Source organism: Meles meles, chromosome X (genome assembly GCF_922984935.1).
Source record: "Meles meles chromosome X, mMelMel3.1 paternal haplotype, whole genome shotgun sequence".
Taxonomy (NCBI): Eukaryota; Metazoa; Chordata; class Mammalia; order Carnivora; family Mustelidae; genus Meles; species Meles meles.
The window spans coordinates 42,363,143-42,375,817 of record NC_060087.1 but is presented as its reverse complement, the minus strand read 5'-3'; the positions used below and the strand labels follow the sequence as shown (position 1 = coordinate 42,375,817).

At 44.8% G+C, this 12,675-nt stretch overlaps 1 protein-coding gene across 3 annotated transcripts; it reads left to right on the top strand.

Annotated features, from left to right (window-relative positions):
* Positions 1 to 3,914: 3,914 nt before the first annotated feature.
* Positions 3,915 to 12,251, top strand: UXT (ubiquitously expressed prefoldin like chaperone). Of its 3 annotated transcripts, XM_045995140.1 has the most exons (7): positions 3,915 to 4,019; positions 4,197 to 4,303; positions 5,307 to 5,388; positions 5,528 to 5,595; positions 5,870 to 5,977; positions 11,869 to 11,932; positions 12,152 to 12,251. In XM_045995140.1, the coding sequence occupies exons 2-7, from the start codon at positions 4,206 to 4,208 to the stop codon at positions 12,203 to 12,205; spliced, it is 474 nt and encodes a 157-aa protein (XP_045851096.1). In that variant the 5' UTR covers positions 3,915 to 4,019; positions 4,197 to 4,205; the 3' UTR covers positions 12,206 to 12,251. The 3 variants fall into 3 exon arrangements, with proteins under 3 accessions (XP_045851096.1, XP_045851095.1, XP_045851097.1); XM_045995139.1 differs by lacking the exon at positions 3,915 to 4,019 and having other exon boundaries at positions 4,026 to 4,303; XM_045995141.1 differs by lacking the exons at positions 3,915 to 4,019; positions 4,197 to 4,303 and adding an exon at positions 4,472 to 4,745.
* The last annotated feature ends 424 nt before the right edge of the window (positions 12,252 to 12,675 follow it).

Genomic DNA, 12,675 nt, shown 5'->3' with positions numbered 1-12,675 from the left:
AGCATCCTACTCTTGATTTCAGCCCAGGTCTTGATCTCAGGGTCTTGAGTTCAAGTCCCACAATGGGCTCCAAGCTGGGTGTGGAGCCTACTTAAAATAATAAATACCTAAAAATTTAAAACTACAATTAAAAAAGATACTTCCATATTTACTCCCCAATATTGGCTTCCCCTCATACCTGTCAACTCCAGCCAAATGAAGATGAGCCTCTCAGATTCCTCTTCTAGAAAGGACTCATTGCCCAGCTATGAGAAGCGTGGTTACTTGAGAGTCTCCAGTTAGCTCTGCTGGGCTTCATCTCAGCTTTAGCGCTAAGGGCCTGCTATTCTCAGGGCTGTCTCCAGCCTATGACTGAGCAATGAGGGGGTTCAAAGGGCTAGGTGGGACTCCTCTAACAGTGAATCTTTGCTCTGGAGCTCTATGTTGGGCTAGCTGCAAGTCTGTCAGGTTGACGTCATGGTCTGAAGCTCCCACTGCCCAATCCTGCTTCCCCCCTTTGCTTTCACAGGTGCCCAATACACCTGCACTTCTAATTCCATGTCAGTATCTTCTTCCTGGAAACTTAAGCTGTGACACCAACAGTGTATTACAAATCCTTCTGGTCTTTTCCAACCTGATACATGAAAAACAGCATTTCACAGGTTTTCTTTGGCATTTCCCTATGGCTGAGGATGAACACATTGTCACATATTTAGAAGTGATTTGCATATCTGTGAATTGTCTCTGTCCAGTTTCTTTTAAACTGGTGGGCTTTTACATTGATTTGCAGGAGTACGTTATTGATTGCATCTGTTGCAAATTTTTCTTTGCAACTTGCCATTTGGCTTTAAGGTTTTTAAGGTTAATTGAGCATCCAGTAATTTTATGAACACAGTGTATCAATACTTTCATGACTTCAGAATTTTATGGCATCACTAGAAAGTATTTCAGTCTAAGATAATAATAAATATTCTTCCATTTTTTTCCTTCTCACGCACTGATGGCTCCATTTTTATATTTAAATCTTTAATCCACCTGAAATTTATTTTAGTGTAGGAAGTAAGGGAGAGTTCTAATTTTATTGTTTCCTGGAGAATGGCATGAAATATTTTCTTCTGCTGATGAATTGGTATGTTTTCCTCGTGGACAATACAAATCATGTAACTGACTCCATTTCCCCTTTTCCTATTGTTGTAGAAAGATCAGAGACAAATTCACAAGCACACAAGTGAATTTCATACCAACATCCCAATTTTCCTTGATGTCAATTTTCTGTTTGTGTTTTTTGTGATCCTACCTTTATTTTCCAATTTTCTGAGATGTATTCTTACCAGGTTCCAAATACCCAGTGGAAAATAAAATAGGGAGTAAATGAATACATAAACTCTAACTCATCTGAGCCTCAGTCATTTCTTGCTCTTCCTTCCCTGTGGGTATGAAGCTGGCTGGAAGGGAGAGAAAATAAAAATGGAGATGAGAGACATGGTCTGCCTCACCTCTCCCAGAAGCACCAGGCTGGAAACGCCCACCCATGAGCCAGGTAAGAGGTCACCAGTGGAAGCTTGGGAGGCCCACATGCTTAGAGCACCAACGTATGTATTGGTGATTGACAGAGTTGTATAGATCTGACATGATTGGGGCTGGCCAACTTCTCCTATTAAAGCCCACATAGTAAATACTTTAGGATTTTCAGGCTATCTGGTCTCTTTGGCAACTACTCTGCCAGTAACAAGCACGAAAGCATCCACAGACAATAAATAAGCAAATGAGTATAGCTGTGTTCCAACAAAACTTTACTTTACTATTTGACACTGAAGCCTGAACTTTATGTACTCTTCAAACATCACAAAATATTCTTCTTTTTACTTTTTTCAAGCATTTAAAAATAGGGAAAACCGTGTTCTTAGATTGCAGGCTGTAAAAAACGGGTCAGAAACCCTTGATGCAGAGCTTAGATGAGGAAGTTTGTTACTGGGAATATGTGTATCCTTGTCAATTCTTGATTGTCAATGCAGTGACCTCCTTTAGATCAATAATTCTATGTCTAGAAATTTATTACAAGGAAATAATCACGGTGGTACACAAAAATCTGAAAGCAAAGACTGTTATCCCATCCTGGATTATAACAATGAAAAAAATTGGGACACATCCAAACATTCAATAACAGAGGAGTGGCTCAAAAATCTGAGGCCATCCAAAACACGGAATGTGATGCAGCCATGTCAATTATCATGTGGCTCACAAAGAGAGAAAGCAAATGCAGTCAAATATTAACATTTGTTGAGTCTAAATGCAGGCTCTATGCACTGCCAACTTCTCTGTAGTTTTAAAATGTAAAAATAAAGTTGGGTACATGGTTTTAAAAGGTAAAAAATGAGGGCACCTAGGTGGTTCGGCATCTGCCTTGAGCTCAGGTCATGATCCCAGGGTCATGACTCCCAGGTCATGAGCCAAGTTGGGCTCCCTGCTCAGCTGAGAGTCCGCTTCTCCCTCTGAACCTCCCCCTGCTGGTGCTCTCTCTTTCTCTCCCTCCCTCTCTCTCTTAAATAAATAGAATCTTTTTTAAAAAAAAAAAAAGTTTAAAATGTTTTTTGTGAAATGTAAGTTAATAAGCTTGCACGGACTCATCTCCAGCTCATCAGAACTCTGTGTTCTTTTGTGTTAAATAAAGATAATAAACATAACACTCTTTTTTCCCCACAGGAAAATGGTATAGACTACCTCAATAATAATTGTCTACTTACCTGGTGTCTGTTTCAGTCATACCAAATGTAATTTTAACTATATGAAACATGAGAAGTTTTTAAAAAAGATTTTATTTATTTATTTGACACAGAGAGAGAGATCACAAGTGGGGGGGGGGGCAGGCTCCCTATTGAACAGAGAGCCCCATGCAGGGTTCAATCCCAGGACCCTGAGATCATGACCTGAGCTGAAGGCAGAGGCTTAACCCACTGAGCCCCCCAGGCGCCCCTGAAACATGAGATTTTTAAAAAAAAAAAAACATTTTTTTAAAAGGGTTTCCTTTATAAGCAAGCATCTTGTTCTAAGGGCAAAGAAAAGCTTGACTTGCTTAGGTTTTGAGCATTTGGAAGAAAAACTTGATTTTACATAGGAAACACACAAATTATCTGAGAAGACTTCACTGGTAGAAAGGTGTTCTCTAGGCCCTGTAAGCGGACCAGCATTTGAGGGATCTGGCCATCTGGGTTCTCCCTTCAGACTCAGCCTCCACTTCCTTGGTTTGATGCTATTATTTGAAAATCTAACATGGGAAAATAAATTCATTAACTTGAGTGCGTACAAATAAATAAAAAGTTTACATATTTAAATAATGACATAGGAACTATTTCTAACTACAGAACAGAGGACTTGAGCGATCTTGAGCAGAAGACTTCAGCGACCCTCCACTCGCCGCCTTTCTTAAACGAGGTAATAGACACAGTGTGTTGTCAGTATCTGCTTGGATCTTAGTTATGGATTGCAAACTGCAAAACTGGAGCTATCGAAGATGAGTTTCAGGAAATCTGTCTCCGTTTAAATTTTTTTTTAATGCTCACATTCATTCCCATTACCGGGAGTCAAACCCAAATCTCCCGCCTGAAAAATCAAAAGCCACGGCGATCGTTCACAGGGAGGTACTCTCCCTTTTACAAACCAGAACCATAATCAATTTTTGCCCGTCGGCTTTCGAAGCTCTGGCTTTTAAACACTAAACGCTTTACTTTCTCTACCTCTACCTGCGCAACCCGCCTAGCCCAGAACCTGCCAGATCCCATTAAAGTTCGCCCCCAGGAGCCACGCAATCCCCAGAGGCTCCGCGCGTCTCGCTGCTCCCACGCCCTGCGGTAGTGCGTACTCTCTCCGGATTCCCTGAAGCCCCGCCTTTCTCTCCTCCGCGATCAGCGCCTTAGAATCGCCTTCCCCACCTGGCTATTTGGTTGGCCAGCGCCCTTGTCATACGTCATTCTCCCGCGCCACCCGGAAGCCACGGTTTATAGCAACCGTTCTTATTGCCTCTTATTGCCGGCGGCTCTAAGGTGAGGGCCGCGTTTGGGTGTCCCTGGGTGGCCGAGTTCCAGTGTTGGGAGGGGCAGAAGGCAGAACGCCCGGCAGGAGCCAGACGAGCCCACTCCCGCTGTTGAGAAGGTGCAGATGTACTGTGCCGGAGGCCAAACAGAGTGGTCAACATGGTCTACCCCCTCCCCATTCTTCAGGAGCCCATCATGGCGACGCCCCCTAAACGGCGGGCGCTGGAAGCCACGGGGGAGAAAGTGCTGCGCTATGAGGCCTTCATCTGTGACGTGCTACAGCGGGACCTGCGGTGAGTGACAGCGTGGAGGGCCCGGCGTGTGGAACGTTCCACGTGGAGGGCGGGGCGTTCGAAGTGAGGGCTTAGCCTTCTGATTGGTGGGGGAGGCGTTTGGAGCCCGGCCCCGTGCGCGGATCCGGCGAGAAGGAGGGGCGACGTCCGGGGTGCGACTTGGGCTGGGATGTGGCGGTCTTAGTAGAGGGTGCGTCCGCGCAAGAGCGGCCTCCCATCTCACTTACCGGTTGAGCTAGAGTCCAAAGCGGGAGTTCTCAGGTTCGAATCCATGGCCATTTCGCCATCCGTGTGAAGACGTTGTACCCTGCCTCGCCTTTCATTGCCTCACTTTTCTTATCTGTGAAATGGGAAAATTGATGGAACCTTCTTGATGGGGTGGTTTTGAGTTTTTAATGTGTTCAGTGCTTGTAAAGGATTTAACATGGATACTACGGGCTCAGTGAGTATGAAAATTATTACTATCATTATTAATCTGAATAAGAAGTAGAGTGTTAAGAAGTCGGATAATGAACATCCTAAAAGGGATGGAAGATTTTTTTTTTTTTTTACAGTGAGAATGGGACAGTTGTTTTTTTTTTTTTTTTGAGAATGGACATTCTGATTGGAGGGAGGCATTGGGAGTAGAGTGTGATAATAGAACTAATAAATAATAGCTAATACATACATAGAGCTTACTATTTGGTTAGGCACTCCTATAACTACTTTGTAGTAAACACTCGTTTAATTCTCCTAATGCCTCTGAGGTAATACTTGTGATCCCTTTCCTATAGATAGGGAAATTGAATCCTAAAGAGATTATTTAATTGCCGAAGTCACACAACTATTAAAAAAGGGGAGCCTGGGTTCAAACCCAGGCAGTCTGACCCACAGTTCAAATCTTAACTTCTGCACTAAAATGCTTCTTTAGGGCACGGCAACATGAGGGTCTCAGTGATAAATTGAGGTATTCTGAAAGGGCCAGGGCTTCCCGTTGGTCACTGTTGTCCTCTTGTCCCATCAGAAAAGTGCTGGACCATCGCGACAAGGTATATGAGCAGCTGGCCAAATACCTTCAACTGAAAAATGTCATTGAGCGACTTCAGGTAAAAACACCAAGGTTAGGTACCATTTTGGTGTGTGTGGGCAAGGGAGGGGGATGGGAGGAGAGACCCCAGACCAAAACCTGTCAGCTGACCTGAAAGTTGACCACTGACCCCTACCTCTTTTTCCCTGGCCCCACAGGAAGCTAAGCCCTCGGAGTTATATATGCAGGTGGATTTGGGCTGTAACTTCTTCGTTGACACAGTTGTGTGAGTGTCTACCTGCCCCTCTGAGCCCACAGGGCTCAGCTTCCCCCTTCCTTCATTCAACAAATATTTTTTTGAGTACTTGCTATGTACCAGACGTTGCACTAGGTGCTGGGGATATGCCAGTGAATCAAATAGGACAAAATCCCCGCCATCCCAGAGCTCCAGTTTGGGGAAGGTGGGAGGAGTGGACTAAAAAAAAATCTTTAGTAGGCTATGTGGTATGCTAAACAGTGATAAGGACTTCCCCCACTTCCTCTAATGATTGTCTCCTCAGCTCAGACACTTCACGAATCTACGTGGCCCTTGGATATGGTTTTTTCCTGGAGTTGACACTGGCAGAAGCTCTCAAGTTCATTGATCGTAAGAGCAGTCTCCTCACAGAGTAAGTCCATCCTATGAGGATAGTGTCTAAAATGCCATCATTTGCAACACCCTTCTCCCTTTCCCCATGGCTCCCTGGGATGAGACTTCAGGGGCCATTTCCCCTCCTCCTCAGGGCTAGGGCTGAGGAAAGTGGAGACACAAAGCTTAGCCCCAAGTATAGCACTTAGTAACCACTCAATAAATGGTCTTTGTATTGTTCGTTCACCACATTTGTTGGCTCTCTATTCTGTGCCAGGCTCTGTACTTGGCAGTGGGGAGGTAGCAGTGAACAAGACAGAAGGGTTCCTTGAAGGTCTAATTTTGACCAGATCCAGGAGGTTTTGGCCTATAAATCGGTAACAGCAAAATAAATTACCTCTGAATTCACTTCCTACTAATTTTCCTGCTCATTCACTGTACTCTCACCACACTGACCTTCCCGGGCTTCTTGAAACACCCTCAGAATGATCCCACCTTAGGGTGACTGCAGTGGCTATGCTCTCTGCCAATAACACACTTTTCCCAAGTACATACATGGCTTCCTTTCTCCTAACTCAGTTTGAGTCTTTCTTAAATGTCACCTCCTCAGTGAGGCCTTCTGTAACCTAACTTGAAAATTGCAACCTCTGGGGGTGCCTGGGTAGCTCAGTCAGTTGAGCATCCGACTCTTGGTTTCAGCTTAGGTCATGATCTCGGGTTCGTGAGATAGAGCCCCACATCAAGCTCTGGACTCAGCAGGAAGTCTGCTTGGAGATTCTCTCCCTCTCCCTCCCCCTCTGCCCCTCCCCACTCGCTTTCTCGCTCTCTCTCTAAGTGGGTAAAATCTTTAAAAAAATTGCAACCCCTGGCACTGCTCATTCCCCTCTCGTGTTCTACTTATGTCCTCTTAATGTTTACTATATAATTTAGTTCTTTCTAAAATTCATTGCCTTTGCCCATTAGGATATAAGCTTTACAAAGGGGAATAGTTTGTCTATACCTCCAAGAGACCAGAGTAGTACACAGCATACAGTAGGCGCTCTGTGTTTATTGAATGAATTTTAAAGGGTATGCCGGAACCAGATGGAAGGGGGGGATTGAAGCAGATCTCTGGTGGTGGAGAGGAAGGTAATGTGGGGAGAAAGTGTGAGCTCCAGATGAGTTTAAGGCTTTGTGCAGGGAAGGGAAATTGGGAGTGTGGATGAGAGGTTTGAAATGTAGCTAGGGAAGGCTTTCCAGGGGGAAATGACATTTGAGTCTCTTGGTTGCGTGAACAAGCTGTGGGGCTATTTCTGGCAAGGGGACCATGTGTGACTACCACGTTTGCAGAATTGCTAAGAGAGGCAAATGTGCCAGGAGAGGGAACACCGAGCAATATACTCAGATGAATACCATCTTAACAAGAGTGAATACCACTGATCTAAAATGCCTCCTGGGTTAAATTTTTCCTACATTCATTTCTTCCAGACTTGCCTCTCTCATGGTTTTAGTAATTCTTCTCTTTTCAAACTACTCCAAGGTTTTAGTGTTAGTAGACCCAAAAGAGCCTTAGATCTGCTGAGATTTCTAAATCTCAGTGATCAGACCAGTTGGTGAGGGGGTCAAGGGGCCTGCTCTCATGGGCCAACAGAGTTCTGAACTAGTGGTCATTTAGGCCACATCCATATCCATTTTTTATAACAAAACTTTCCTTGTTCTGTGACAGGACTCCTGAGCCTTTCAGATAGAAATTTTAATTTTTTTAAGGATTTTTTTTTATTTGAGAGAGAGAACGAGAGAAAGAGCTTGAGAAGGGGGAAGGTCAGAGGGAGGAGCAGACTCTCAATAAGCCGGGAGCCTGATGCAGGACTCAATCCAGGGACTTCAGGATCATGACCTGAGCCGAAGGCAGTCACTTAACCAACTGAGCCACTCAGGTGCCCTGAGATTTTAACATTTTGAGACTTGATGCATTTCCCAAAAATATATTTACATTGTCAGTGCCTGCCCTTCTTGTCTGATCTTTTTGATATATTTATCTGGTTTACTAGTGTCATGAGAAATGTGATTGGATCTCTTATTATTTTATTATAATTAGGAGGGCTTCCTAGAAGCTTAATCTTTCTAGGAGATGAAGATTTGAGTCTGGGTAGCTCACTCTCCTCTTTAAAATACTTTGTTCTGGGCACCTGGGTGGCTCAGTGGGTTAAGCCTCTGCCTTCGGCTCAGGTCATGATCCCGGGATCCTGGGATCGAGTCCCGCGTCGGGCTCTCTGCTTTGGCGGGGAGCCTGCTTCCCCCTCTCTTTCTCTGCCTACTAGTGCTCTCTGTCAAATAAATTTTAAAAAATCTTTAAAAAAATAAAATACTTTGTTCCTTGGGACACACTTGGAACTAACTTTCAGGTTATTTTATGCAACCAAAAAGACTGTCAGTCCTTATATTTAGCATATTTCTTTGGGGAGTGGGAGGATCAGGTCTGTGTGTATATTCTTTCCTGATTACACAGAAAAGAGTACACATCCATAGAAGTGTAACTGTAGAAGAGACAGAATAAGGGCACCTGCTGGGCTCAGTAGGTGAAACATGTGACTCTTTTTTTTTTTAATTTTTTTTTTAAGATTTTTGTTTAATTTATTTGTTTGACAGAGATCACAGGTAGAGAGGCAGGCAGAGAGAGAGGGGGAAGCAGGCTCTCTGCTAAGCAGAGAGCCCGATGCGGGGCTCGATCCCAGGACCCTGGGATCATGACCTGAGCCGAAAGCAGAGGCTTTAACCCACTGAGCCACCCAGGTGCCCCGAAACATGTGACTCTTAATCTCAGGGTTGTGGGTTCAAGTCCCACATTGAGTGTAGAGACTGCTTAAAAATAAAATCTTTTTAAAAAGAGAAGAGACAGTAACCATTTGACTGTTAACACTGCCTTACATATTGAAACAGTATCAAAAAACTAAACATCTCTCATTTGTGTTACAACTAGCCTTTGGTGGACTTTGTATTTTCCTCTTTTTTAAAAAGTGTTGCAGCTCACAGCCTTTCCTAGACCAAGCTTGTACCATTAACTAATTTTGTTCTCTTTATGGATGTTCTGATTGCCCTTAGAAGCTGATCAGTTTCATTACTGCGTTCTTTGAGTAGTAACCCTGATATTCTTTTATTTTCTTTAAGATTTTTATTTATTTATTTGACAGACGGAGATCACAAGTAGGCAGAGAGGCAGGCAGAGAGAGGAAGGGAAGCAGGCCTCCTGCTGAGTAGAGAGCCTGATGCGAGTAACCCTGATATTCTTGAAAGCATTCTTGCTCTCTGGTAACAATACCATGCTTCATTGGTTTCTTGTCTTTAAACATATACTCAACCGTCTCCTGAGGACTTCAGGCACCTTTGAATGGAGTAGCCATTCAGTATTCATTCAACATACATTGGCGCATACTATGGGCCACACACAGTTTGCATCCTGGAGATGCAGCAGGGAACAAAGCAGACCAGTCTCTGTTCTCTGCCCTTACATAGCATACATTCTAGGCAGGGGAGCCAGACAATAAAAAATAAGTAAATGATGGTAGTATGTCACAGGTTGGCAGTGTTACGAGAACAGCAGGGAACAGAGAGAAGAAACATTGCCTGGGAAAATTTTTTTGTAACTTTGTATGATGACCAGTACCAATTAGTCTTATTGTGATGATCCTTTCACAGTGTACCAAATCATTATGTTGTGCCCTTGAAGCTAATGTTACATGTCAGTTATACTTTAATAATTAACAAAGGGATGGGTGCCTGGGTGGCTCAGTAGGATAAGCTGCCAGACTCTTGATTTCAGCTCAGATCATCATCTCAGGGTCCTGGGACTGAGCCCCGCGTCGGGCTTTGTGCTCAGTGGGGAGTCTGCTTGAGGTTTCTCTCTCTCCCTCTCCCTCTCCCTTTGCCCCTCCTCCACTCTCTCTCTCTCAAATAAATAAATCTTAAAAAAAATTTTAAAAGGAAATGAAACATTGCCTAGGATGGAGCGGTTGTAATTTTAAATAGAATGCTTGTTCGGATATGGGGTGTGAGAGTTTCGGGCTGAACAACTAGCAGGAGGGAGCTGCCATTATCTGAGAGGGAGATGATAGAGAAGGAGCAGATTTAGAGAGAAAGACCCAGGAGTTTAGCCTAGACCCATTAAGTATGAGGTGCTTATTAAACGCTGAAGTGGAGTTTTTGAAGATGTAGTTAAAACTCCCAAGGCTGGAGTTCAGGAGAGGGGTCTGGACTGAAAATATAAATTTGGCAGATACTGATACATAAACGGGTTCATAGTGCTGTATTTTTTCCCCAATTTAATCTTCTGTGTTGTTACCTTCTACTTTCCTTATCTAGTTTGCCTAAAACTGATTTCTACTTTGATGGATAGTTCAGCAAAATAAAATATGCATTCCTTATCACAGTTTCAAAACCCTGCACGATCCAGCCACTTCCTATCCCTCGGACCTTCTCTCATACCACTTTCTTTCCACCATTCACTTAATTCCTAAAACTCTGACTTCCTGACTGCTCTTTCCTGCATCTTGGCCTTTTTGGGGAAAAGACCCTATCTTACTATATTACTTACTCATTCTTCGTTCTTCAGAAGGGCTTTCCTTGATCCTTTCTATCAATTAGGATTCTTTTGGGTGAGACTGATCCCAGTTGGCCCAGAAGATACAAGGAACTGACAGGTTTATGTACTCAACAGTCACGGGCCAGAGTGGTTTCAGGCAATTCCAGCTTCGCAGTTGCTTAGGCCTTAGCATCCTTCGTGAGTGAGTCGTCTCTTTCTCTCTCATACCTGACATCCAACCGTTTGGTAAATCCTGTTGATTCTACCTTCAGAATATATTCCAAATCCAGTCACTAATCATCACCTCAGCTGCTGACACTGGTCTGAGTCTCCATCTCTCACCTAGGCTATTACAGTAGCCTTCTCACTGGACTTTGGCTTCCACACTAGCTCTCCTTATCCCCAGTTCTCCATACCGCTACCAGATGCATCCGCCAAAACCCTAGTCAGCGGGGCCCCTGGTGGTTCAGTGGGTTAACCGTCTGCCTTCAGCTTGGGTCATGATCTCAGTGTCCTGGGAAAGAGTCCCACATCGGGCTCCCTGTGTAGTGGCGGGTCTGCTTCCTCCTCTCCCTCTGCCCCTCCCCCTGCTCATGCGCTCTCTCTCAAATAAATAAATAAAATCTTAAAAAAAACCACCCAACTTTGTCAGTTCACATCCCTTCTCTGATTACAAGCTACCCTTGGCTCCCATCTCACTTAGAGTAAAAGTCAGAGCCTTGTGGCTTTCACCTGATCTGCCTCCCCAACTTAACCTCTCTGACCTCACCTCCTACCATTCCCCCTTCACTTATTCTTCTTCAGCCACACCAGCCTCTTTGCTGTGCTTCAGACATGCCACGTACACCCCCACCTCAGCATCTTGCCACGTGCTGGCCCTTGTGTCTGGAACTTTCATCTTCCATCTGTCCACATGATTCACTTCTTTAAGTCTTGACTTAAGTGCTTCTCAGTGCGGCTTTTTGTAAGTACCCTCAGAATTAGCAGCCCCCACTCTTGCACTCCATATCCTCTCTCATCATTTAACTTTTTCATTCTGCTTACAACCATCCAATATATTCTAGGTGTTATTCCGTTATTCGTCCCTCTTAATGAGAGCTCGAGCTCTGGAAGGCTGAGATTTTTGTCTCTTGTGTTTGCTGTTCTCTCCCCAGTACCTAAAATTACCTGGCATAGAGTAGGGATTCAGTAAATGTCTCCAAGTCAGTGCAGTCCAGAGGGTGGCTAGGCGTTTGTGCACAGGAACAGGTCAGGCAGCAACGTGTCCTACCACCTGTCACAGGAGGTAGGTAGTTCTCCAAGTGATGCAGAAGCATCATTCTCATGAGCGTTAAGTGAGGCCCACTTCGCCCTTTCTTGTTTCTTTTCTCCAGGCTCAGCGACAGCCTCACCAAGGACTCCATGAATATCAAGGCCCATATCCACATGTTGCTAGAGGTGAGAGCAGCTCAGCCCACTCCCAGACTCTGTCTCCAGATGTGTTCAGGGTGCTGTGACTTGAGGAAGGGAAAGAGCCAGGGACTGGAAGGACCATCTTTCTCTCTAAGCCGAAGCCAAGCTGGAGCCAGGCAGGCTCTGAGGGAGGGGAGGTTGCAGCAAGCCTGGGTGGAGGCCCAGACCCAGTCTCTGCTCAGTGCCTTCTGTCCTCTTTTTCAGGGGCTTAGAGAACTACAAGGCCTGCAGAATTTCCCGGATACACCTCACCATTGACTTCTTCCCCGCTTCCTCAGACATTAAAGAGCCTGAATGCCTTTGAGTCACATGGCCCTTTTTTCCCTACCTCAACCCCTGCTGTTTGCTGAAGGTGCCCTGTTTCTAAAGCACAAAGTTACCAGGAGCCCTAGAGATACAGTCTCTGTTTGGAACCTATAAAGTAACCCTGAAGTCCCGCCTCCAGCCTGTTGCCTGGCAGCATTTGCCACTTGACTTTCCACTCTGCCCTCTCTTCTGTTGTCTTGGCAACCTGGGCCTCCCACCCGACCTTCTCTTTTTTCTATTTCTTTTCCTGGACATAACTCTTACTTATCATAGAGAATGGGCCGATTCAGGGTGGAGGTTTGTAACCAAGACAATCAGCCTTTCCCTCCTGGCCCAAAGGTTTATCCCTCTCTCCCACCCCAATCGTGACCGGGGTACCTTAGGTTACACCCACGCCCGCCTCCGCCCAACTTTGGCCTCAC